The sequence below is a fragment of the Acinonyx jubatus genome, chromosome D1 (genome assembly GCF_027475565.1).
Source record: "Acinonyx jubatus isolate Ajub_Pintada_27869175 chromosome D1, VMU_Ajub_asm_v1.0, whole genome shotgun sequence".
NCBI lineage: Eukaryota > Metazoa > Chordata > Mammalia > Carnivora > Felidae > Acinonyx > Acinonyx jubatus.
In genome coordinates this window covers 53,990,959-54,017,544 of record NC_069390.1, presented here as the reverse complement: position 1 = coordinate 54,017,544, position 26,586 = coordinate 53,990,959, and the positions used below count along the sequence as shown (strand labels likewise).

The window sequence follows — 26,586 nt, the reverse complement described above, 5'->3', positions numbered from 1 at the left end:
AGTCTGCAACCCCAGTTCTGCTTCTTCACTGGTAGAGGGGCAGCTCTGGTGTCCTGCCCCAGCCTTTATCCAGCTCCCACCTTGCTCTTGAATTTATGATTTAACTGTGTTTCTTATTTGCACGTATTCCCCCAACCTGTTCCTCTAGGAAGCCTCGTTCCTACCGGGGCTCCCACCCGCCCATGGCTTCAATTCTCTTCCATGTGCTCCAGGCAAGCTCTGAGTGAGGTGACGGCAGCACTGAGGGAGCGCCTGCACCGCTGGCAGCAGATTGAGATCCTCTGTGGCTTCCAGATTGTCAACAATCCTGGCATCCACTCCCTGGTGGCTGCTCTCAACATAGACCCCAGCTGGATGGGCAGCACGCGCCCCAACCCTGCCCACTTCATCATGACCGACGACGTGGATGACATGGATGAGGAGATTGTGTCACCCTTGTCCATGCAATGTAGGTGACCTCTTGGGTGGGGGTGAGGGAAGGAGCCTTTGATGCACCGGTTGAGAAGTGGTTGGCCACTGCTGTGCCTAGAACAGCATATGGGGCGGAGACCAAGGAAGGTAGTTGAGCTCAGGGCCTTGGTTCATAAAGCACAGTTCATGTCAGGATATTCCTCCACAGTTGTGCTCTTGGTGTTGTTTCCATGCTCTATGCTCTGTCTGCCCCTCTGGGTCTATTGTGTTAAGTGTGTCTCCCTTCACTCTTTGTGTTTCTTAAATCCCTTTATTCTCCTTCCCCCCCCCCCCCATGTGCCTTTATAAAAACAATCTCCTTTAGTGGTTCATTATATCAAAATGGCATTCATTTTGGCTCTTTACTGCTATTATCTGTTTTCATTTTTATATTTGTTCTTAATTGCTAAAGACAGATGGCATGATATCTTTTTCTGTTTTTGTGTGAGGCCCCATAAAGCGGTAGTCCCTTAAAGAGACATAGCCCTAAATTCTCCAAGCCAGAAAGACATTCTTGTCCTGGAGGGATCTCCTGCACAAGCATGTCCCCCTGAATTCTTGGACCTCTGCACCCTTTCCTGGGCCTTCCCTCTCCTGTTCCTCCCCTCAAGTGGTGAGAGCTGAGTAGAGCAAAGTCAAAGAGACAACTCTCTGTGGGAAATCTTCAGTGAATGAGGGACTTACCCCTAAGGGGCCCAGTTGGAATTTTCCCTGGATCAGAGGCTATTTAGATAACTAGAATAGACCTTTACTACGGAAAAGCTGTTGTCTCGGGCCCACATCCCATGGGCCTGGTTTAGGGACTCACTTTCAGAAAGCCAGATTCTTTCATCAGGCTGGACTCCAGCTACAGACAGGATTTATTTGTAAATTTGTTCAGCAGTACTTTGCCTCTGGCCAAGCTGCTTTGTCACCCTGGTCTGATATCCTATCAGGGCTTTAATCAAAGGCCCAACAAGGTTAGGATCACTGGCAGGCAAGGCTCCCATGTTCCATGGGTTGGGAGGGATCTTCATTAGCTCTCAGCTACCCAGTCCTTGCCCTGGCCCTCCCCTTATCCCACTGAAAGGTGGGCTGAAGCCCTCTGTAAATCAGATTCTCTTCTCCTTTTGGCCTGGCTGTTGGAACCTAGATGCTGCCTGGCTGATGGGGCGTAGGTTCAGTGACCGCTCTCTCTGCTCAGCATCCGCCGGCTCGGATGATCAGTCCCTCTGGAAATACCCGGGTTTGAGGAGCCCCTTTGGGGCTTTTGTTTTTCCAACTTTTGGGACTAAACCAACACTCCTACCCCTGAGCTCCCTCTCCTGCCTGCCTCACTCCCCTGCCTGCTCCCTCTATTCCCTTGGCACTATCCCTACTAACTGCAGGGAGAGGTTCAGGGGTGAGAAGAATCAGCCTGCTCAGCTGAGGGCTGGAGAGAGAGCACCCATAGTGAGGGAAGGCTTGGGCTTCTCCTTCCGGCCCAGCTAGACAGAAGTCCTGATGGCCCTTCTTCTAGCTGGGCTGGGATGGAAAGAGAGAAGGAAAGATCCTTCCTTTCTTTTCTCTTTTTCATGTTTCTCCCTTTTCCTCTCTTTCCCCCTTACTTCTCCCTTTGCCTCTTCCTTTTCCATGCTGCTTCTTCCTCTTCTGCCTCCCTTTCCATGCCTTGAAAGCCACCAGTCATAGAAGCCCTGCCTCCCCAGCTCTCCATCACTGTGGACCTGCGTTCTCTCCCTTGCGGAGCCTCCATGGCTTCTGGCACCCATGTCACGTGGCTCATTCTCCCATCTTTAGGGAGAAGGCGGGGAGGCCCACCTCTCAGGGTAGAGGAAAAAAAACAAAGGTAGAAATTCTGTTTTCAGCTGGAGCTGGAAGTGAGCCCAAGGGGGATGCTCTAGCACATTCCCAAGTTACCTGGTGCCTGTATACCCCTTCCCTGGGCATGGTGGCCGTCGTCTTCCAAGAGCCTGATTTGTAGCATTATTCCAGGAGCTGGCTCTGTGTTGTCTGCATGCTTGTTAGAAGAAATTTGGAAAGTGAAAAGTGAAAAAGTGCTGAAGAAAAAGGCACACCTAGTCCCACTGTATTTGAACAGCTTTTTTCCTACAGTCTCCTGTCTGTGAAATTTTTAATAATTTTTTATGTGGTCAAGATAATAATGACCACTACCATTTGTTGAGTGCCATGAACTGTGACAGGTACTTTAAATACACTCTCTTGAAGCGTCACAACAACCCTGCAGAATTTTATAAACTAGGTCTCAAACTAGGGAAACTAGTTGCGCAAGGTCGTGGCTACAAGTGGGAAGGCCTCACTTCAAACTCGAGTCTTTTGTGTTCCGTAGTTCAAGGTATTTCTTTCATGTATCCTTTTGTCTCCCCTGAGCATTTCAGTAGGTATTTTTGTATGTTTTTCAAATCTTAAGCAGAATTTTTAATAGCTGTATAGTCTTCCAACAATCAGATATATTATCATTTTCAATTTTATGTGTATTTTCATACAATTATTAATACTTATGTGATGAGCATGTGTGTGTATAGATCCTTGTCTGAACTGTGAATTACTTCCTGAGGTTGGCTTTCTAAAAAGGCTGGTTCTTAGTGCTCTCCCGGACCTCGTCCCACACCCCCTCCCACCCTGCCTGGCCCGTTTCCTCCCACTAACTGCCCTGCCTCTCCTCTCTAATAATATTGGCCCTCGGTATCCTTCCATTGCAGTTGCCACTAAAACTGACCTGGGCACCTCATCTTCAATGTCCCCTTCCTTTTAGGACCCCTGGTGGGAGGTTTTCGGGAGGAGGTGCCCCGTTCTCCAGATTGGGCACCAAGGGCCGAGCGGTCTGCAGCAAGCCTTTCTCCAGGGGCAAACCTGCTTGGCTGCCAGCCCCGAGGAGGTCGGCCCCTCCTGACACTTTCTTTACTCTCCTTGCAGCTCCCACCCTGCAGTGCAGTGTCCGGCAGCGCCTGACGGAACCACAGCACGGCCTGGGATCTCAGAGGTTGGTAGAGGGCGAGGCTGGCCACTTCTTGACAAGCCGGGTCTCTCTGCGGCGAATGCGCAGCCTTTCATCTGGACAGTCTTTCAGTTCTGAAGGCCACGGGACCAGCTCTCCACCTGCCTCTGCTTCTTCTTCCTGTTCCTCTACCACCACCACCACCACCTCCTCCTCCACCACCACCACCACCATCACCACCTCCATCACCAACGTCCATGTTCACCCTGTCTATTACCACCACAGCACTTCCTATTTCCTCCAGATGAAGCCCTACCCTGACCCATCCCCTGCTGACAGCACCGCTGTGATGCCTGGGCATTCAGAGAGCTTGGGGTATCGGCTGTCTCTCTTCTCTTCCTTGCCTTTCTGCTGCCTTTACCTTGGCCTCTGCCTGCTGGCTGCTGCTTGGTCAGCTGTGGGGGCGTGTGCAGTGGGGCATCTTCTCCTGGTCCTGCCCTTTCCCAGCCCTGGGCTCCTTCTTAAGTTCAGCCTAACTCCCCACAACTTTGTTCCCTTCTCTGTTTGGGGTTTTGCTGACTCTAAAAATGAGTACAATGCCCCTCCCTCACGGTCCTATTGCACTTTTGCCTAAACTTTGCACTTTCACATCCATTGTTTCCATGGAGTCTTTACTTCCTTTACTCCTTCAATAGAACATTTATTGATACCTGCTCTGGGCCAGGCTCTGCTGGGCATGGGGATTCATAGATGATAAGATACAATCCCAGCCATCAAGACTCACAGTCTGGTCCGGGAGAGGTACATAAATAATTATGGAACAGTCTGAGAAGTGCTATGGGGTGCTGAGGGGGGAGTGACTAACAGTGTGCACCTGGGTGGAACGCTTCACAAAAGAGGTGACATCTGTGCTAACACCCTGTGCAGGAAAAGGAGGAAGTATAGTCTAGGCAAAGGAAGGCTTAATGTGCAGAGGCGTGGAGGTTCAAGAGAATATGATGTATTTGTGGTTAGAACCTTGGGCGTGCATTGGTGGGAAAGGGTGGTAGATGAGGCTAGGAGGAGGAAGGGCTCCAAGAGGCTTGGGCATTGCCCTTTAGGAGATGGAGAATTGCAAAAGGGTTTTAAAAAGGAAGAGAATCATGGGGCGAATGGGTGGCTCAGTTGGTTGAGCATCTGACTCTTGATTTCAGCTCAGGTCATGATCCCAGGGTCATGGGATCCAGCCCCACATCGGGCTCCATGCTGAGCATGAAGCCTGCTTAAGATTCTCCCTCTCTCTCTGTCTCTCCCCACCCCCTTTCCTTTGCCCCTCTCACCAGCTTGTGCGCTCTTTGTCTCTCAAATAAAAATAAAGGGAAGAGAATCAGATTTGCACTTTAGAAATAACATTTTTGTGGCCTGTATAAAGAAGAGAAGGGGAGACTACAGAAATCTGGAAGTCACCAAGGTAGACCAGTAGGGGAGGTAGTGAGGTCTAGGCATTGGAAAGGAGAGGTTTAATTTGGTAACTGGCTGAGATGGGTGGAGGAGAAGGAGGAGTCTAGGATGACACCCAGGTTTCTAGCTGGGGTGGCTGCATGGATATGGTAACCTTCACGGAATTAGGGAACTGAAGAGGGGAAATGGGTTCAGGGGTTTTAGACAAGAAAAGTTTATAGGTGGGGCCAGCATAAAGTACTCACTTTCAGAATAGGAATTTAAGGTTCTGAAAAGTTAAGTAATTTTCCCCACGTCCCACAGCTAATTAGTAACAGAACAGAGTAGAACTTGACTTTCCATTCCAGGGCACTCTAGGTATTTTTGTCCTTCCACAAGGTCTCAATAACTGCACTGTGTAACAGTTGGTGAAAGGCTTTCTCCCACAGCCTGCTCTAGCAGCTACCTTAGGAGATAGGCTAGGGTCAGAGATAAGAGAATTCACTTTGCCTGGAACAAGCTTAGGGGAGACTCAGAAAGTCCCTCTCCTCTGGAGGGACCTCTCATCTCTGAAGTTGAGACATGACCAGCCCTGGCCTCGGGGCTGCAGCCTGCTGATGCCGTTGCTGACTTCTGGCTGTGCTTCACTCAGGAGGCCAGTCTCTCTCTGTGTTAGCCTAGAGGGCTGTTCCTTTGTCTTTTACAAAGGGACTGCCTTTGCTAGCACTTTCACCCTGCAGAGTGGCTCATATTCATCCTCATCCTCATTTTCATCCAGAAGCCTAGGCTGGGAGACTGCCCCTCCCAATACAGGTGGAGAGGGCTGGATGGGGTCTGGGGCACTAGGGGATGCTGTGGATCTCAAGCTCCAAGGCCCAAGCTGAGGGCAATGGGGAAGGGCGGGTGGGGAGGTGCCTGCACCCACCTGGCCTGTTCACTACTTAATTTTCTTTTGCACCATGCACCAGAGGATCGTCTCTAAAGACAAACAGGCTCTCTAGTAAGGTTAGTAGCTTGGTATGGGAGCCCAAGGCAACCCAGCCTTTGGGGAGGGACACCTTCTGGCGCCTGAGTGTCTCAAAGATCCAGGGAGGGAAAGTGAGCTTTGCCTCAGCAGGGCTTTTACCTCCAGGGTGTGACACCTGGGCTTCCTCCAGGCTTTTTTCTTGCATTGGAAAGTCTTAGCTTATAACTGATGACAAGGCATGGGGGGACGGGAATCATGGCCAACTGGAGCTGTAGGCCACGAGGAGTGAGGCTGGGAGGTCCCCCAACCCCCGACCACTCTTCCTTGGCATTAGAAATGTAGGCTTCTGGGGTTCTCACCTCATCAGCGTAGATGGCCCCCTTTCCAGTGCTGCTGCCCCGCGGAACTGTCTCGGCACCTTGCTCACTGGCTCATCATGTGTGTGGAAAAGGCAGGATATGGAGAGGATCATCTTGGAACTTAAGGAAACAAGGGCATATTTAGATGGAAGAAAGGACAGTGTCTGATATAGGAAACCAAATATGAGACTGAATACTAGTAAACAGTAGAGTATGTGGCTGAAATAGGATTTGTAGAATGGAATTGGAGCTGGGATTGTTCTCTGCTGTTCCTTGTCTCCAGGAAGATACTGGCCCATGGGGTAGCTGCTTAGTTAGTTGTTTCCTGTTGAGAATTAACCCTACACTAGCTATGAGCCAACCTTCTGCTTTTGCATATTTTAAGGGCCTGGTGCCTTCCCTGATTTTTGACCCCCAGCCTCCTCCTTTCCAGATCCTGTGGTGCTCTCCCCTACCACTCCTGACTCTTTCCCTTTGGCTTCCTGACCTGGATGCTTAAGCATTTCCCTTATCCCTCTCCTCTGCCTCTACCGTGGTTGTCAGGCCTCTGGAAAAGCAGAGGGAGGGTTAAGGGACTGACAGGGGACCCCTCATATTTACCCTTTTGTCTGTAGAGGCAGGAGAGGAAGCATCGGGAATTGGTTCATGGGCCTTCTTAGGAGTAGCCAGGCCCTTTGGGGTCTCAGCTTTCTGGACTAACCTTGGTGTGTGCATGTCCAGTGTGCGGTGTCACATCCCCATAACAGCCTTGCAAAGAAGCCTCTTGTGACTGGCCTACAATGGGTCTTCCAGCTTGATTGGCCTCATCATCTTCATTCCCACATACTTCCTACATTTCCAAGTGATTTGCTAACATACCTGATCCTCCAAACAGCCTTGCAAGATCACTCAATTGGTATTATCTTCATTTGGCCAAAACTGAGGACCAGCAAGGTTAGATGACTTAAGTTTAAGGTCACACAACAAGCCTCAGGCAGAGATGGAAATCGAAACAGACCTTCTGACATCTAGTGGCAGCTCTTTGGAACGACTGCTACTTAAAAGACCCATGTGCTGTGTTTCTGCACCTGCCTGCACTGTCCCTCTCACAGAGCTCTGAAAAAGACCCCACCTTTCCAGCTGCCAGCCGACTTTGGTTTGAACTCAGAAACACTTCTCTGTGACCCACTTTGAATCCTGTGAGAGGGTTGAAAGAGGCAGCATCCTGACCTTTTGGGGTGGATAAGGGATTGTTTGCAAGGCTGTTCTAACCTTCTCCTCCCCAGCCTGGGTCAGGCCCACTTACTACTGCATGTACCCTGTTCCTTGGGGCTTGGCCCAGACTGGATGTATCCCAGGGTGTGACAGGAGTCCGTGGGGGAGAAAGTCATGGAAAATGGTGACCCAGAGCAATATGTGGGCTCTGGGTTGGCTTAAGGTTGAGTCCTAAGAAGTCTAGCCAGCTGAGGGAAGGAAGAGATTTTATTGAGGATGCCTGGGGAATTTAAGCCTACAGCTGCAGCAGTTTAGGGCCTGGCCACTCAGCAGGGTGGGGGCCCGTCTCTAGAAAGCCCTTTGCCAGACAGATGATGGTATAATGATGTTTGGTTTTGCTTCTTGTTTGTCTCTTTTCTCTCTACCACTCTTCCCTTTCTTTCTTTTTTTCTCCCCTTGTCCTTCTTATTTCTATTTGTTCCTCCTTTTGCCTTTCTTTCTCCCTGCTTTTATTCTCCCCTCCGTGTCTCTTCCCCATCCTGTCCCCATTCCCTATTCCTGCCGCCTCTCTTATCCTGTACTTAACGGCCTACTCAACTTCCTTCTCTTTCTCATCCTTCTCTCTCACCCACCTGTCTGTTCATCCTCTTTTCTCTCTCCTGCCCCTCTTTCCATCCCCATTCCCTACCCCCTCCTTGTCTTCTCATGCTGTTCCTCTCTCCTCTTCACCTTCTCCCCATTCCCCTATCCTGTATGTTGTCCCTTTCCTCCTCTCTGCCCTGTCTTGCAGGGATTTGACCCTTTCCGATTCGGAGTCCTCCCTCCACATGAGTGACCGCCAGCGTATGGCCCCCAAGCCTCCTCAGATGGTCCGTGCTGCAGATGAGGCCCTCAACGCCATGACCTCCAATGGCAGCCACCGGCTGATTGAGGGGGTCCACCCCGGGTCTTTGGTGGAGAAACTGCCTGACAGCCCTGCCCTGGCCAAGAAGGCACTACTGGCGCTGAACCATGGGCTGGACAAGGCCCACAGCCTGATGGAGCTGAGCCCCTCAGCCCCACCTGGTGGCTCTCCACTTTTGGATTCTTCCCGTTCTCACAGCTCCAGTTCCCCAGACCCAGACACACCATCTCCGGTTGGGGACGGCAGAGCCCTGCAGGCTAGCCGAAATACACGCATTCCCCATCTGGCTGGCAAGAAGGCTGTGGCTGAGGAGGATAATGGCTCCATTGGTGAGGAGACAGACTCCAGCCCAGGCCGGAAGAAGTTTCCCCTCAAAATCTTTAAGAAGCCTCTTAAGAAGTAGTCAGGATGAGAGTGGCAGTGGCGGGACAGCTTGCCCTTCCCTGGTCTTCTGCCTCTCTTTCTTCCCCTTCCAAGATCCCTGGCCCCTAGAGTGGGGCATGGGAGGGGCTGGCCCAGGGGCCTCGGCACTGTACATACCTGCCCCCCTCATCCTTGGGTCCTTCGACATTATTTATTAACTGACCACCATGGCCTGCCTGCCCTGCCCTCCCACCCACGGGCTGCCGCTGCCACTCCCTCTCTACTTCAGTGCATGTCTTAGTTGCTGTCCCCTCAGCTCCCAGCTCCACTTCTGGGGTCCAGCTTCTGTCTCTGCTGTCCCAGTTTTGAAGTTTGGTTTCTTGTTTCTCTGTGTTTCCTGCTTTCAGGCTCCTCCCTCCCACCACTCCGCAACTTCCCCTAGCAGCTTTGGGGGGGGGGGGGAGATAGGAGGAGTAACTTCTGACGTCTGTGCCTCAGACCTGTTCCACCCCATCTACGATGGTTCTGTTTGCCTCAGACTGGGGCGGGCCTAGGGTCTATTGCTTGAGGTTTGTTCTTTGGGAGTGTGGTGGGCCAGAAGGAAACTTGGCCTGGAGCTCTCTTGAGCCTCTAGGGGTCCATGGGGGAGTGGAACACATTCCCAGAGAATAAGCTACTAGAGAATTTTGAAGAGAGGCCAGGCTAGGGGGTAGGTTGGGAGAGACTCCTCTTAGTTGGAGCATGAGTAGATGCCAGAGTTGTGGGCTATAGGTAGTCACCTTTTCTCTCTTCTCTCACCCACACCTGCGTCTTTCTTATCCCTGCTCCCCCACACTGCAGGAAGGTTTGACTATAAGAGGTGCTGCCCAAATGCTCCCCCAAGCATCAGTACTCCTGGAGCTCAGGACAAATGGCTCCCCTGGCCATGGGAGTCTCAGCCATGATACAGGGCTCAAATGGGGCCCTGAAGTGGTTGGGCAGGATATTGTTGCATTTGAACCAAAAAACATTTTTAAATTGAAAAAATAAATCTCCTGAATTTCCCAAGTGCCTGCACCACATACTCCCCTTGTCAGACCCCATTTTCATGTTACTGCATAGCTTGGGCCAGAGGCTCAAAAAGGACACAGCTGGTTTAGGGAAGGGGGTGGCTAAGGAAGATGTAGGTGAAGGCAGCTGTGTGACCTCTTCCCCCACACCCTTCCCACCCTCTAGACAAGTCTCTCCCTTACCTGTTTTTGCTATGGCTGTAAAGGTATTTTCCTGTTGCCCCACTCCCTCCCATGCCTTTACTCTGGGATCCTATTTGGGGCCTGGGGTGCAGGCACCTGGGGCTGGTCTTAGGAGGGTGCTAGGCTGCAGACTGCCTTGTACCCCCTGGGCACCCTCACATGGGTTTTTCTGTGTTATTTCATAAGACTCTTTGAAGTCCAATAAAGCATGTAGGAGATTTTAACCTCTGCTGGCTTTGACTCTCATTGTGTTCTCTGGCATAGCAGACAGGATGAAGAAGAGACTATTTCTCCTTGGCCAAGGAAAAATGAAACTAACACACGTACCCAAAAGCTCTCTGGATAGGGTTACCAGATGAAATACAGGATGCCTGCCTGGTTTAACTGGAATTTCTGATAAATAAAAACGTTTTTAGTATAATTATGTCCCCTGCAACATTTGGGACACGTTATTTTTGTTTGCTAAATCAGGCAACCCCATCCACCCTTAACCTATCTATCCCATGGCCTTGCCTATCACCTTTGTCTTTTTTAATTACTTCACAGGGAGCTCGGGGTGTATCTGGAGGGCAGTGAAAAACCAATGAAAGGTTTTAGAAATCGATGCCACGTGAGCTTTCATAAAAATTAGTTTGTGTAGCCTAATCAGAAGCTTTTACATCAGTCTTGTATATTTCGTCTCTTACCCATTCTTACCCCCCACATTCAGTCACCAAGCACAGTCCATTCTGCTTCCACAAGGCCTTACTGCTGACCCTGTTTCTGCCACCACCCGCTGGAGAATTATAAAAGCCCTGCCCTGCTCAAACTCTTCCAGAGTTCCCATTCCGTCAGGATAAAATTCAATGCCCTTAGCCTAGCAAGGCTCTCTTCCAAGGATTTAGTGCCAGATTTCCTCCGACCTAGAGCGTGGGCCTCCTGGCTGCCTCCAGCTCTGGATCGAAGGCTACAGCCCACATTGGACAGCAGTCGGGTTATTATATTCTAACAGTCCTCAAGACAAGAAAGGGTTTTTGGATGGTTGGGTTTTTATTTCAAAAACACCTGAACCATCTTGTTCTCGGCGGGGGCGCGCCACCGAGGAGGGCGGGGCCAGGCCTGGCGGGTTCTGTGCGCCGCGCGGGGTTCCTGTCCCAGATTCCTCTATGCCCACACTCAACATGGCGGCGGGAGAACCGCGTTCCCGCCGGGCGTGCCCACACCCAATGTGGCCGCGGGAAAGGCGCAGTATCCAGGGCCGTGCCCATACCCAAGATGGCGGCTACTGGGGCGAGGCTTACTCGGGCTTTACTAGCCCTGCCCACCAGCCAGGGCGCTGGCAGCGTCGAGTAACGTCATTCGAGCTCCGTCGCGCCGCTTTTGCGTCTTGGGTGGCGGGAGCGGGAAGGGGATTCGGATTGTCGCGCCTCCGCTCCGTGGAGTAAAGTGCTCTGTGGTCCCAAATCCAGTCCCTGCACCTGAGTACCCCCAGGAACCCGACCCTTCGCACCCTACTACCTTCTCGATCCCGCCGGCGCCTCAGAGCTGCAGTCCCGTCTCGAATCCCTCAGCGCCTCAGCCACTAGCCGCGATGCATGTGATCAAGCGAGGTGAGAAGCCGGGGAGGGGGCGGCGGGTTAGTGGGGGGCAGGTAAAGGGGTCGCGGGCTGCCGCCGCCCTTGCAGTCGGCGGCGCCTGCCCGCCTCCACCGCTTCCCGCCCTGCCCGCAGAGGCTTCCCGCCCTGTCAAGCCCGCTCGGCCTCTGGCTTGCGTCAGTCTGACCCTCCCACCCCCCACAAGGCCTTCAGTCTGAGCCCCCTCGGCTTTGTCATCCTGGCGCCTTTCTAAAGAGTAATACCTCCCCTTTATCGGGTGGTTCCTGTGTGAGCCGAGCACTTTCCAGGCAGTGTTTATTAGCTCCTCTTCTCAGGTGAAGAATCTGAAGTGCAGAGAGAGGTCTGGTGACTAACGCAAGGCCACCCAGTTAGTTGATGGTGAGGCCAGGGTTCGAACCCATGGCTAACATCGGAGTTGTATTGGAAAACCCTGGGGCTGATGAGCTGTCCTAGGGACTGGGAGGAGCCGGGAAGAAGGGATTCAGCCCTAAACGGGCACCTATCAGTTTCCTGATCTCTTCTGTGGGGTGAAAAAGAAAAGATCTTAGACACAGACAGACACCCCTGGAATTTGCCCTTTGCACGACGTGTGTTGCCACTTGCCCCAGGAGTAGTCTCGGAGGAGTTTGGGACTGGGACTAGTGATACAGAATCAGAGTAGGGTGGCAAAGACAACTTCTGACAGGATGAGTACTGGGAAGGGCCTGGGACTTGTGTTCTTCCTCAACAGTTATTTCCCGTTAGACTTGCTGAGTTTCTCCTTTGTGCCAGCCCTTTGCTTGGCAGTGTGAAATTATAAGAGGAGACGGTCCCTGCCTTGCCAAAAGGTTTAATCGGTTTGGAAAAACAAGAGCAAAACATACATTTAGCAGAGAACCGTATGAGGCAGGTATGAACAAGTTTCAACTTGAACCTACTTGCCCCTGTTAAAGCAATAAAGTTATTTCAAAATTGTAGGCACTTAGTAAATACTGGTTGACTGGATATTTTGTCCACTAGGCTGTGAGTGTTTCAAAGATCGGGACTTTATGCCTATACTTAGCACAGGACTTACCATGAATAGGAATTCAAAGAATGAATGAGAATTATTTTAAAATATAGGATGGATATAGGGGTGCCTGGGTGGCTCAGTTGGTTAAGTGTCTGGCTTCGGCTCAGGTCTTGATCTCATGGTCCATGGGTTCGAGCCCTGTCTGGCTCCGTGCTGACAGCTCAGAGCCTGGAGCCTGCTTCAGATTCTGTGTCTCCCTCTCTCTCTGCCCCCCCCCCCCCCCCCCCCCCCCGCTCTGTCTCTTTCTCTCTCTCTTTGAAAAATAAATAAACATTAAAGAAGTATATATGATATAATAAATGCTAGGGGTAGGCAGGTGGTTGATTTGGTTTTGCTGGGTAGTTTAATAAAAGCCAAGAGATGGAGAAGTGGACAGTGGTGGTCCATCTTCTAATCTTTAGTATCTTGAGAACATCATTCTCTGAAATTCCTAGTCTCCCATTTTAGCTCATGAAACCAAAGACCAAAATACATAGTGCACTTTTATTGGTCCTTTCCTGTGAATGAGATGAGCATCTAGTTTTTTAGACCTTTAAAAAAAGGAGGATGAGGATCCCCTTATGGTAAGTCTGTAACAAATAGGAATTGAAAACTTGTGAACCTAAATTACTGGAGTAGGTAACACCTCTATGTTATATTTTTCAGCTTTGGGCCCACTTTAAAATGCTGTAGTTTAGATGGTACTTCCTACAACAAGCTCTGAAAGGCAGGGCTTATTTTGTTTCTCATTCCTTCAGAGAACATAATTTGATCCAGATGAGTCTCTGCTAGATTCTGCCAGTGTAGCATTTATCAGGGCTTGTTAATATACAAAGTGGTACTTTGGTTTCTTTTATTTTTGACTTTTATGGGCTTAGGGTTTTTCTTTTTCTCTCTCATTTTTGCCATGCCAGTGAGTAGCAGACTGACTTATGTAGTTTTTTTAATTTTAAAGTAATTATCCAGGAGGGCAGCTGGCAGTCAACCTACTAGTATAGTAGTCCTCCCCCACTTATCTGGGGTTTTGCTTTCCACGGTTTCAGTTACCCGGACATCCGTGATCTGGAAGCAGATGATTCTCCTGAGTATTGTCAAAAGGTCAATAGTAGCCTAACTCTACATCACAATGCCTATGACTTTCACCTCATTTCATCCCATCATATATTCATTTTGTCATCTGACATCATCCTGGTACCACAAGGTATTTTGAGAGAGAGACCACATTCACATAATTTTTATCATAGTATATTGTTATAATAGTTTCATTTTATTATTAGTTATTGTTTATCTTTACTGTACCTAGTTTATAAATTAAACTTTATCATAGGTCTGTATGTACAGGAAAAAACAGTATATATGAGGCCCAGTATACTTTCTGTGATTTCAGGCATCCATTGGGGGTCTTGGAATGTATCCTCTGCCACAAAGGGGTACTACTCTATTTACTCAATGTGCTTATATCTTGCTAAGCACTGTGAGGGAAATAATAGAGGAAGAAGGCAGCTCCATCTTCAGAGATCTTAGGATTGTTAGGGACATAGGATTAATCATATGAAAATTGTTAGGTAACAGAAGGAAATAGTAGATGAGTATTTCTCTTGCTGTCTTTAGCTATTTTTTTTTTTTCCTAATGGGAGAGTATTGTATTCCTCAAGGAGATTAAGGTTAAAGAATAAAAGTTGAGAATCATTGCAATAAATGCAGTGTAGCTGACTGAGTTGTAAAGTGTGCTTTGGAATGCAGTATAGGGTTTTCAAAACATTGGGTTGTAACCCATAGAAAAATTATATTTTACATCATGACTGAGAACATGCCAGTCTGTGTGTGTGTGTGTGTGTGTGTGTGTGTGTATTCATGAAATGAAAAATTTTTTTTTCAAAATAATTCCTTTTAAAGCATCCACTTGTACTCTGATAATCACTCTTCTATTCCAAATCTGTTCTCTAGCTCTCCCTCTCTTTTCCCTGCTTATCTCCCTCCCTGTTTTCTCCCTTCCTTCTTAATTCCCTTTACAGCTCACTGTATTATTTTACAAGTCTGTGTGGAAACTCTGCTGGGCACTGAGATTAAGGCTGAGTAGGCAGACATGGTTCCTGTTTTCAAAGATCTTACAATCAATTGATAAAGATAGACACATTTATTTTCATTATTTTTGTTTTAAGTTTATTTATTTTGAGAGCAAGCGAGCGTGAGCTGGAGATAGGCAGAGAGAGCGAGGGAGAGAGTCAGCACAGAGCCCAAGACACAGCCCGACCCAGGGCTCAGTCTCCGGAACCATGAGATCACACCTGACCTGAAATCGAGTCAGACTCTCCACCAACTGAGCCATCCGGGCGCCCCAAAGATAGACATGTTTAAGAACTTAATATAATAAAATATGATACTCTGAAAGGTAAAGTAAAGGCTGTAGGAGGCCATTCATTCAGTTTTTCAGAAAGCATTTATTTAGTACTTCTTTGTGCCAGGAACTGTTTTAGGTAGTAGAGATTACAGCAATGAACCAAACAAGGTAAATCCCTTTTCTCATGGCATTTACATTCTGGTGTGGGTGAGAGTGGTATGTATATGTAAGAAACAAGTAAATATAAGAATCAGTCAACTTCAGATCATGATTAGGGAGATGATGATAGTAAAACAGTAATGTAATAAAGGTGATTGAGAAGGTAACCTTAGGTTAGATAGTCAGGGAAAGGTCTGAGGAGCTGGCATTTGAGGTGAGCTCTGAGTAGTATTAAGAGCCAGCTGTGTGAAGATCTGTGGGTTAAACATTCCAGGTAGAGGGGATAGAACATCATACCTTGTAGAAGAGGCACATCCTTGGTTAACTTACAGTATAGCAAAGTCTTCCTGAAGAGAGAATTAGAGAAGTTTGTAATCAAGAGGACATCAGACAATTAGTATTCTAGAGGATTTCAGAAGAGGAAGAGGTCAGTGTAAGTTTGAGTGCTTGGGGCAGGTCCCGTGGTATAAGCATTGATGTGGGTGTGGGAATGGGAGGCGCTATTGGAACTTAATGTTATTTTCACAGGGAACAGGTGAAAAAGTGATAGAGGGCCAAATTAAGGAAGATTTTCCTTGAGAGAAGAGGATAATGTAGGCAGTGAGAAGCAGGGATTAATGATGTGATGAAGTCAGCATCTGAGTTGCAAAGCTGACCAAGTGGAATGATAGGCTAGAAAATGGGCCTTTAGACTTCCCCTTCCAGGGTGAGTCGGCATAATTGCTGTTGTATTTTTGTCAGTTTCCTGATTAACTTGGCAGCTGCAGAAATCTGTTTGCAAATATTGCTTTGTGATCATCTGTCTGCTTAGTTAGCCAGTTGGTAGAGCATTGAGGGCCTAGTCCCAGTGTGGGCCAGTAAATTAACTCTGTTGCAGGGTTAAGCACTGCATATGTGCATCTGGCCAGAATAGGAGATCACAATGGTGGTCAGAAAGACGGCTGTCATAGTGTTCAGATATTAGTGCAGAAGAAAAAATATCCTGTTTTATTGATGAAAGGTTAGTAGTGGTGTCTTAATTTTAATTTATTCTTCATCCAACATTTGAGAACTTACCTTGGGTCAGCCACTGAACTAAGTTTTAACATAAAGATGTGAATGAGAAGGCCAAGTGTAAACATATAATTAACATGTTGCCCTTTAGTTACTAGTTAAAAAGGATTGGGGATGGGGAACAGAGAAGATAAACCAAATGAATCAGTTTGGGGTACTAACATTTATTGAGTACCTCTTTTGTATCATATACTGTGATCAGTGTTTTCCCAATAAGAGCAGCTTTAAAAAAAAAAAATGAGATATAATAATTGTAATTATACCAAAGCTTTTAAGACAAAAGCACTTTTTTACCTAATCTCATTTTGTTGTTATAATAAACTGATGTAGTAAGAAGAGGTATAATAATTATCCTTATTCTGTAAATGAAGATCTGTAATGTCTGGTCATATTGTGTGGCTTGCCTAAGACAAGCTATTTAGTGATTGGATGTATCTACTATTCTTGACAGGAGTAAATAAATAAAGGTTGGATGAACTACTATTGAAGTTAAACTAAGAATAATAGGACTTTGTCTGGAAGGACAAAGAGGATATATTCTGAATACAGAATCGTAAAAGGACTAACTAGATAAGGTCTACATGTATTTGCTTACCATATGCCAGAAATATGAAAACTAAGAGGTTGGAAAAAGCAAAACAAAAACTAAGAAGCCTCTGGAAGATTGTCTTGAATTACAAATAGAAGTATGTCTTTACATGGTATGAAGTACATTCAAAATCATGAATATGTAAGACAAATTTATCATGAAGATGTTGGACAGGTTTTAAATCATTTAACATTTCCTAAATATTTGAGTACCTTGCTAGGCCTCGGTTCTTGGTCAGGGCACTGGACAGTGTATTGGTAAATAAAACTTGCAAAAATATTTTTTCCTTTTGGAAGTTATATTCTAGCAGATGAGTGGGGAGCTCACACGGTAAACAAATACATAAATAAAGTACATAGTAAGTCAGATGGTACTAAGTGCTGTAGAGAAAAACTAAGCAGAGAAGGAGGAGGGGGGTAAGAAGAGCAAGGCTGTGTTTGGAGCATTGCAGTTTATTTATTTATTTATTTTTGTTAAAAAAATTTTTTTTTAGTTTATTTATTTTGAGAGAGAGCAAGCAGGATTGGGGGAGAAGCAGAGAGAAGGAGCGAGAGAATCGTAAGCAGGCTCCACACTGACAGTGTAGAGCCTTACACGGGGCTTGAACTCACAAATCATGAGATCATGACCTGAGCTAAAAACCTAGAGTTGGCCGCTTAACTGACTGAGCCAGCCAGGTGCCCATGGGGTATTGCAGTTTAAAAACAGGGTGATCAGGGGCACCTGGGTGGCTCAGTCAGTTGGGTGTCCGACTTTGGCTCAGGTCACGATCTCACTGCTTGTGGGTTTGAGCCCCACGTCGGGCTCTGTGCTGACAGCTCAGGGCCTGGAGCCTGCTTTGGATTCTGTGTCTCTGTCTCTCTCTGCCCCTCCCCTGCTCATGCTCTGTCTCTCTCTTAAAAATAAATAAATGTTAAAAAAAATAAAAATTGGGTGATCAAAGAAGCCTCACTGGGAAGATAGCATTGACCAAATACTTAAAAGAGTATAGATAGCAAGGAGGCCAAGGTTGCCAGGGTTGAGTAAGTGAGGAAGGTGGGAAAGAAGAAGGTAAAGTTGGGGAAGGGCGGGGGCACACAGGATAGATTGTGTAGGATTCTATGGACTATAATGATTGTACTCGTAATGATTTTGACTTTTATTCTGGAGGAGATTTGCGGGGGATAATGTCATGATTTTGACTTAAGTGTTTTTTTTCTTTAACGTTTATGTATTCATTTTTGAGAGAGAGAGAGCGCACAATCAGGTGAGGGGCAAAAAGAGAGGGAGAGAGAGAATCCAAAGCAAGCTCTGAGCTGCCATTGCAGAAGTCAGTGCAGAGCTCGAACTCACGAACCTAGAGATTATGACAGGAGCTGAAGTCAGACGCTTAATCGACTGAGCGACCCAGGCATCCCTGGACTTAAGCTTTTTGTTTTTTTGTTTGTTTATTCATTTATTTTGAGAGAGAGAGAGAGAGAGAGAGCAGGGGGAAGGGCAGAGAGAGAGGGGGAGAGAGAATCCCAAGCAGACTCCATACTGCCAGCGCAGAAGAGCCCGACATGGGACTTGATCCCATAAATGGTGAGATCATGACCTGAGTTGAAAGCAAGAGTTGATGCTCAACCGACTAAGCCACCCAGGCACCACGACTTAAGTTTTAAAGAATAATTCTGACTGCTATCTGGGATAAAGGGAGAAACATCATTTGGGAAGTTATTGCAAGAATCCAACTGATTTTTAATGTAAAGGAAGAAGGGAAGACTTTCAGTATAAAATCCCTACTTTTTGAAGACACAAAAAATTTTTTGATGAATCTGTTGGGGTCTGAACTTTTTATCTGTGAAATAGCATCTCATGTTCATCAATATTCAAAATTCGTGTGTTAATTACCTTTGATTCTTTGACATCGCTATGTTATTAAGTGCTAATGTGAATTGCATGGTTTGATTCTTCAGATGGCCGCCAAGAGCGGGTTATGTTCGACAAAATTACGTCTCGAATCCAGAAGCTATGTTATGGACTTAATATGGATTTTGTTGACCCTGTAAGTAAATATGGTTTATATTTAAACCTTGTTTCATGTGATTCTTTTTACTAGTCTCTCTTATCTCTTATCATTCACTTGATACATATTTTGGTTTGATATTTTGGTTATGGCGTTGGATATAAAATGTGAATTCATTGCTTAATGCTTATTTTCTAAAAAACAAAAACAAAACAAAATTCTAAAACTGGGTCCTGTGAGTTCTTTTCAGAGAACTATGAAAAGAACTCACAGAACTCACTCTCTGGAAAGAACTCACAGGACCCAAATTTAGAAAGAGTTCCTTGAGTAAATTGTTGTATTCATAAGTGGAAAAGCCTATAGAAAAGCTTCTTTTGGAGTTATAGTCATTTGGATAGGAACTGGTTTGAAATTTGCTTTTTTGTTATCTATGTAGAAAGAATACATTTAAGTAATATAAAGTGGATTTCATGGACAACATTTAAATTAAGGAGAACTATTCATAAGCAAGTTTTTCTGTTTTTCTCATTTTTTGTAACTTAGCTACTCTAGACCCTTATCAACTCTTCTCTGGATTGCTGTCTGTAGTGGTCTCTAAAGTGTCCTCCTGGCCTTCCTCTAATCTTGCCCTCTTCAGATGCATCTTACACATAGCTTCCAAGATGATCTTTGAAATAGAATCTATAAGAACCCTTTTTCCAAACCCATTCATATTGCCCCAGCTTTATTTAGGTATTTTATCTGTACTGTTGTGGCGCTGGTGCTGGCCTCAGCATTAATTACGTGATATGGAAATTCGTTATATGTCTCTGTCCTCCTCTAGAATCGAGGGTGGGCTGTGTCTTATTCTTGTGATATCCAACAGTGCTTGGCATATATGTAATTAGACACTTGATAAATATTGAATTGACCAAAATGTTCAAAAGAAAATAATTTTAAATAACCTTAGAACATGCATATTATAAATTCTTTTATATTTAACAATATAAATAATATTATAAATAAATAGGAATGTAAGTAAAATATACTTATATTTTACATTTGTTTTTATATTTAGGAATTCTAAATAATAATTAGAATAGTTGAATATTTGGGGCGCCTGGGTGGCTCGGTCGGTTAAGCGTCCGACTTCGGCTCAGGTCATGATCTCACGGTCCGTGGGTTTGAGCCCCGCGTTGGGCTCTGTGCTGACAGCTCGGAGCCTGGAGCCTGTTTCCGATTCTGTGTCTCCCTCTCTCTCTGACCCTCCCCCATTCATGCTCTGTCTCTCTCTCTCTCAAAAATAAATAAACGTTAAAAAAAAAAAAATTAAAAAAAAAAAAGAATAGTTGAATATTAGAGTTGGAATGAATCTGAGAGATCAAACTATTTCATCTTCCTGGTTTAGAGATAAGAAAGTTCCAAAGACAGGGGAGTGAGATGTACAAGTGACTTGTTATTTTATCCTGAATTCTGATTACTTGCCATGTAGCACCAGAAGCTATTCAGAAGACTTTACTACTCTTTTACTGAACATAACTTATATCTTGGATCTGAGAAGAAAGTGATCAGGAGCAACTTGGGCTTAGGTATAATATAAGTAGAATTGATTATAAACTAGTGATACACACACACACACACACACTTTTTTTGAAGGGGGCATGCTTTGGTTAACTGGGAAGTGCATTGATTTTCTGTTGGATTAAGGTGTCTTAAAGATTCAGTCAACACCCACATATATACAACTTAGAATTTGTTTTTCTTTCCTTTTCTTTATTTTGCTTTTAATGTTTACTTATTTTTGAGAGAATGCGAGAGACAGTGCAAGCAGTGGAGGGGCAGACAGAGGGAGACACAGAATCTGAAGCGGGCTCCAGGCTCTGAGCTGTTAGCCCAGAGCCCGACACGGGGCTCAAACTCACGAACCGTGAGATCATGACCTGAGCCGAAGTCAAGACGCTTAACCGACTGAGCCACTCAGGCGCCCCTAGAATTTGTTTTTCTTAAAAATATATGGTAATAACTTGTGCACTGTGTGTTTTAAAAAGGGGAACCTCTTACAGTATGGTCTTGAAAACAGTGAAATACAGTGAGGTTGAATGGGATGTGGAGCAGAAGACTTAGTAACTGTGGGCAAGTCCCAGTATCCTGAGCCTTAGTTTCTCATGTAGAGTGGTGATGGTAATAATGTCCATCTCACATGGTGACTGAAATGTCAGAGAAGATTATGAAAATTGAGCTACTTTGTGACTACTTGTGAAGTGCTAAAGAAAGGGTAGTCATTAAATTATTTGATGAGTCTGCCTCAACCCTAATTTATACCTTTATCTCCTTTAATTGGAATGATTAAAGTTTGATTCATTTGTTTTCTCATACTTGTCCTTAGGTAGAATTGGGGGGAAATGGGTAAGTATATAGCTCAAACCCTGGTCACAGAGGGAGAATTTGAATGAAAGATGAGGAAATACTTATAAAATCACTGGTTTGTTTTTAGCTATTTTCCTGTGAGACTATTAATCTTTATAAAAGCTATACTTGGATTTTCTGTTTGTTTGGTGACACCTCTTCATAGCAAATGTAGTATGCATTGTCTGGTGGATCTATTGGTTTATGTGTTCTTATTACTAAGTTTCCCATAGTTTATTCTGAAAGATAATTTTTCAGGAAAGGTAGTTGTCTATTTTGTTTTGATAACAAATTTGATGGTTTTATTCATTGCTCTTTTAAGGAGGCTAGTGGTTCTTGGAGAAGCTCAAGTAATTCTTGGTTTTGTTTTTATAGGCTCAGATCACCATGAAAGTAATCCAGGGCTTATATAGTGGGGTCACCACTGTGGAACTAGATACTTTGGCTGCTGAAACAGCTGCGACCTTGACTACCAAGCACCCTGACTATGCCATCCTGGCAGCAAGGATTGCAGTCTCCAACTTGCACAAAGAAACAAAGAAAGTGTTCAGTGGTGAGTCTCCAGGAAAAAGTTAGACTTCTCAGAAAATTTATAAGGCTACTAAAATGAAACCCTAAATATCAAAAGTTACATCTTACTTTAAAAGTGTGCGTATTAGTGGCAGAGAAGAGACTGGAACTTCTGTTTCTCCATGCTGCTGACCTGCATGAGAAAGTCAGTGGATCCTTTTCTTCTCTCTCTCTCTCTCTCTCTCTCTCTCTCTCTCTCTCTCTTTTTTTTTTTTTTTTTTTTTTTTTAAAGCCCATCAGTGGTTGGTGGTGGTTTGGTTGGTAAAAGGAGTAATATTTATTGGCAAATTCTAGGTTGAACAAAATGTCTTTTGTCACCATTAGCAAGCATTTCATTCCATCACTCATTTTATAGTTCAGGGAATGTGGGCAAAAGAAGGTTAAATAATTTGTTCAGTGTGTAAAAAGTGATATATGAAAAGTCAGCTGGTAGACTGAGAGTACAAGTCTTTTGGCTCAATTGCAGATTATTATTATTTGGAGCTCAAATATCACCCTCTTCATTGGATTTATTGTATATATATTAGTTTTCCGAAAATTGTTCTATAGATTCAAGATAATCCCAATCAAAATGTCAGCATTATGTGTGCTTATATAAGTTTTATATGTAAATGCAGAGAGCCACACTCTGCTATCTGCTGTGATGTCTTGAAGAACAAAGTGAGAGGGCTGTTTATAGAAATGAAATGCTTGTGATGATAAATTATGAATTTAAAGTTGAGTTTCTATTCTGTTGGGATAAAAAACAATTGAGATAATAATTTCTGCTTTTCTGTATTTTCAACCAATAATTCTCAGTGGGGTTGGTCATCAGAATCACTGGGGACTCTTTTTCACATTACAAGAGCCTATGTTTACTCTAACTCTGGAAGATGTTTCCTTTACTGAGGTATTAATCTATATTTATTCAACATGTATACGTTTATTGAGCACTTTCTATGCTAGGCAGTCAGATAGGGTGGCATGAAAAAAAGGGTTGAAAACCCTTAGACTGTTATCTGAGGATTGAATTTGCTGTTAAGTGATTTTGATATTTATTTATTTATTAAAAATTTTTTTTTTTAGATGTGATGGAAGATCTCTACAACTACATAAATCCACATAATGGCAAACACTCTCCCATGGTGGCCAAGTCAACACTGGATATTGTTTTGGCCAATAAAGATGTATGTATAATGCTTTTCTGGTGAAAATTTTTTTATGGATTCCTTTTTTTTTTTTTTTAAAGCAAGCATATTTTAAAAAATTTAAACATTATAAATAGTATAGGTAAAAAGTAATTCTTTCTCCTTCTCTGAATCCTGTTTTCTAGAGCAAGAATGTTTTATCATTTTTAACTATATTTTTCTAGAGCTGTTCTATAATATATGTGTGTATGTGTGTGTGTACGTGTACATATATGTTTTTCCTTTTAGTGGTAGTATACTATGCATACTGCTCTTGCTGATACTTTTTTCACTTTAAGTTTATCCTGGAGATAGTTTTATATCAACATTTATGAACTTACCCTATTCTTTCTAACAGCTGCATGGCTTTCCAGTTTATAGATTTATTATCATTGTACATATATGTAAGAATTGCTCTGGTGATGAATATTTGTTTTCCATTTCTTGCTGCAGCAAATATCCTTGTATGGTAGGTGCTTTGCTCATAGATGAGTATATCAGTAAGATAAATCCCTTCAGTGGAGTTGCTTAGCCAAAGAGTATGTGCATTCAAAAATTTAGTAGACATTGCCAAACTGACTCCCAGCATAAAATCTTTAGAGATCTTGCTCAGCAACTTAAAAGTTGTTCACTTGTGTTTTAATCCCTTTCTTAACTAGATCCCACAGGACAAAAAAGGGAAAGATGTGTAGGTCTAGCCAGCCCTTTTGTACATGGATTTATTTACCATGTTTTTACCTTTGGTAATAGAATGATTAGTCAACTGTCTCTCTAAATGGGTATCTGATGTTAAAGAGAGTGAGAGAAAACTGAGTTGTTGTGTGTTGTTCATATGTGTAATCTTGAAGACAGGTTAAAAACAAAAATAGGGGCACATGGGTGGCTCAGTTGGTTGTATCCATCTCTTGATTTCAGCTCGGGTCATGATCTCACAGTTGTTGGATCCAGCCCTGCCTTGGGCTCCACGCTGAGCATGGAGCCTGCTTAAGATGCTCTCTTCTCCCGCTGCTCCTCCCCCCTCTCATGCATGCTCTCTCTCTCAAAAACCAAACCAAACCCCAAAAATAAAGAACAGCAAAAACCTATATTTATAAAATAAATACTGATAAGCAAGTATTTCAGTTCCCCATTACTTGGGCTAGGCACCTACCTGCCTTTGACAACAAAGATGCCCTTAAACATTTAAGAGTAAAGGAGGAGTGTCATATAGATTTTTCTAGTTCTTGGGCATGGATCATTATACAGAAAGCATTTCTGTTTTGTGTTTTGAAGAACAATAATAACTCCATTTTTTTCTATCCAAAATGACTGTTTGTACCTAGTTGCTTTTGTTTTCCTCTAAACAGCTTTATAGCAAAGAAAAACTCTGTAACAATGACCAGTTTTGCTATAAATCTCATTGTCATGACACTAGTTTATTTAAAACCTGCTAAAGGACCATGGATTTTGAAGAGCCTTAGAATTAATGTAATCCTACCCTCTGTCATTCTTTATTAAACTGTTATGTGTAGTTTAAAATGGGCTAATTTTGAAATAAAAATATGTAGTAGTAAATATGTGGTACTAATACCTTTAAATTAACAGGTAGTCTAAAAACATGTTTAAGGATGATAATGTCTCTTTTATGCTTATGTTCTTTCCTTCTTTAATTACAGATTAACTGTAAATATAATAGGGGAAGTTTGGAAAATCCCATTTATATTTTTACTTATGTACAGCTTACATATACATGTTCTCTTTTAGTCTTTTAATATACATGTTTTTAAACCTAATCAAGATACTCTATATACTGTTTTACTTTCCTAATGTTAGATATAAATTTCTAGTCTACAACAATACTTAGTGTTCTTCCTTTGTATCCTATGTCAGTTTTAGTTTCAGGGCTGAAAGAGATCAGATTTTGTGAAAATCTAATTATCTTAATTATGGTTTTTTTTGTTTGTTTGTTTTTTAACCCCTATTAGCGCCTGAATTCTGCCATTATCTATGACCGAGATTTCTCTTACAATTACTTTGGATTTAAGGTAAATAATGGATTCTAAATAAGTGGGAATTCCTCATTAAATCAGCAAACACAGGTTTTTGTTTATGTTTTAATGATACAATTATAAAAGCAATAAGTTTTGGGAGTTGGGATGGACCTGGGGGATTAGGTTAGGGTGGCGATGGTTGTTTGAATTCAGGAAAGATAGCTTAATCCATTTGCAGTTTTTGAATTTTACAGGTATTACTTGTGGATTACTTAAAAGAGATATGTAGATACTTGGCTAGAATGATTCCGTATTATTCTATTTATGTAACAACTATTTATTGAATCCCTACCATGTACAAAGTGCATTTTAAGGTACTTTCGTGTTGATAAACAGTATTGTGCAATGATTGAGAACATGAATGTCAGGCCATCTGGGTTCAAATCTCTGCTCTCTTATTTAGCTGGTTAATTTTTTTTTTTTTTTTTAGCTGGTTACTTAATCTCTCTGTGCTTATTTCCTCACCTTTCGAATGGGGATAATGATAATAAAATTTCAACAATAAATTCTCTTGAGAATTAAATGACTCTGTGTGTGTGTATTGCTTACATCAGTGCCTAGCTTTACAACAGCACTTTGCAAGTATTAACCATAATGATGATGATGATGGTGAATACCACGACTTCTGCATTTAACATTTTACACATTAATATAGAGCTGGCTTTTTCTAGAAGTTTTCATGTAGTCTTTTCCAAAACAGATGGCCAACTGATAATGTTCCAGACTGAAGCTAGTAAAAGTATATATGCTATTCTTCTCATTTAAAATAATACAAAAACTGAGAATATTTCAATAGATTGCCTTATTGGGAAAGCTGTATTGTGTCTTTAAAAACTGTGCTCTGGAAGTTTTTTGGTTGCTTTGCTTTTTCTAGACTCTGGAGCGGTCCTATTTGTTGAAGATCAATGGAAAAGGTGAGAAATGAACATGTTTGTTATATTTTCTGTTTATTATATTGAATATAGAGCTTTGAGCTATTAGCCTTAACATTTCTATTTGAGCACTAACATTTTTTTTTTAGTTTTTTAAAATTAATTAATTATTTTTTAATTTACATCTTAGTTAGCGTATACTACAGCAATGATTTCAGGAGTAGATTCCTAATGCCCCTTACCTGTTTAGCTCATCCTTCCCTCCTGTAACCCCTCCAGCAACTCTTTGTTTGTTCTCTATATTTAAGAGTCTCTTATGTTTTGTCCCCCTCCCTGTTTTTATATTATTTTTGCTTCCCTTCCCTTATGTTTATCTGTTTTGTATCTTAAATTCCTCATGAGTGAAGTCATATATTTGTCTTTCTCTGATTAATTTTGCTTAGCATAATACCCTCTAGTTCCATCCACATAGTTGCAGATGACAAGATTTCATCCGCCATATATATATATACATATATATATGTATATGTATATGTGTGTATATATATATACACACACACACACACATACACACACACCACATATTCTTTATCCATTCATCTGTTGATGGACATTTGGGCTGTTCCCATACTTTGGCTATTGTCAATAGCACTACTATAAACATTGGGATGCATGAGCCCCTTCGAAACAGCATACCTGTATCCCTTGGATAAATATCTAGTACTGCAATTGCTGGGTTGTAGGGTAGTTCTTATTTATTTATTTATTTATTTTTTTAATTTAATTTTTTTTTTTTTTTTTTAATTTACACCCAAATTAGTTAGCATACAGTGCAACAATGATTTCAGGAGTAGATTCCTTAGTGCCCCTTACCCATTTAGCCCATCCCCCGCCCCCCCCACACCTCCTCCAGTAACCCTCTGTTCTCCATATTTATGAGTCTCTTCTGGTTTTGTCACCCTCCCTGTTTTTATATTATTTTTGTT

The 26,586-nt window shown here is 43.6% G+C and overlaps 2 protein-coding genes across 6 annotated transcripts in view; both read left to right on the top strand.

The window, feature by feature from the left end:
* STIM1 (stromal interaction molecule 1) overlaps positions 1-10,047 on the top strand; it is a 181,674-nt gene extending 171,627 nt beyond the window's left edge. The window contains exons 10-14 of one of the 5 annotated variants that reach the window (XM_053203617.1): positions 213-448; positions 1,583-1,675; positions 3,364-3,430; positions 5,773-5,809; positions 8,115-8,306. In XM_053203617.1, coding sequence (XP_053059592.1) covers positions 213-448; positions 1,583-1,675; positions 3,364-3,430; positions 5,773-5,809; positions 8,115-8,159 — 478 coding nt within the window. In that variant the 3' untranslated portion in view covers positions 8,160-8,306. Of the gene's footprint in view, positions 1-212; positions 449-1,582; positions 1,676-3,363; positions 3,761-5,772; positions 5,810-8,114 lie in introns of all 5 variants that reach the window. The other 4 variants (XM_015062089.3, XM_027039681.2, XM_015062088.3 and 1 more) reach the window with 4 other exon arrangements.
* A 1,098-nt stretch (positions 10,048-11,145) lies between these two features.
* RRM1 (ribonucleotide reductase catalytic subunit M1) overlaps positions 11,146-26,586 on the top strand; it is a 36,620-nt gene continuing 21,179 nt past the window's right edge. Inside the window, exons 1-6 of the mRNA XM_027039679.2 lie at positions 11,146-11,412; positions 18,528-18,616; positions 21,338-21,515; positions 22,598-22,698; positions 24,663-24,722; positions 25,603-25,642. Coding sequence (XP_026895480.1) covers positions 11,394-11,412; positions 18,528-18,616; positions 21,338-21,515; positions 22,598-22,698; positions 24,663-24,722; positions 25,603-25,642 — 487 coding nt within the window. The 5' untranslated portion in view covers positions 11,146-11,393. The remainder of the gene's footprint in view (positions 11,413-18,527; positions 18,617-21,337; positions 21,516-22,597; positions 22,699-24,662; positions 24,723-25,602; positions 25,643-26,586) is intronic.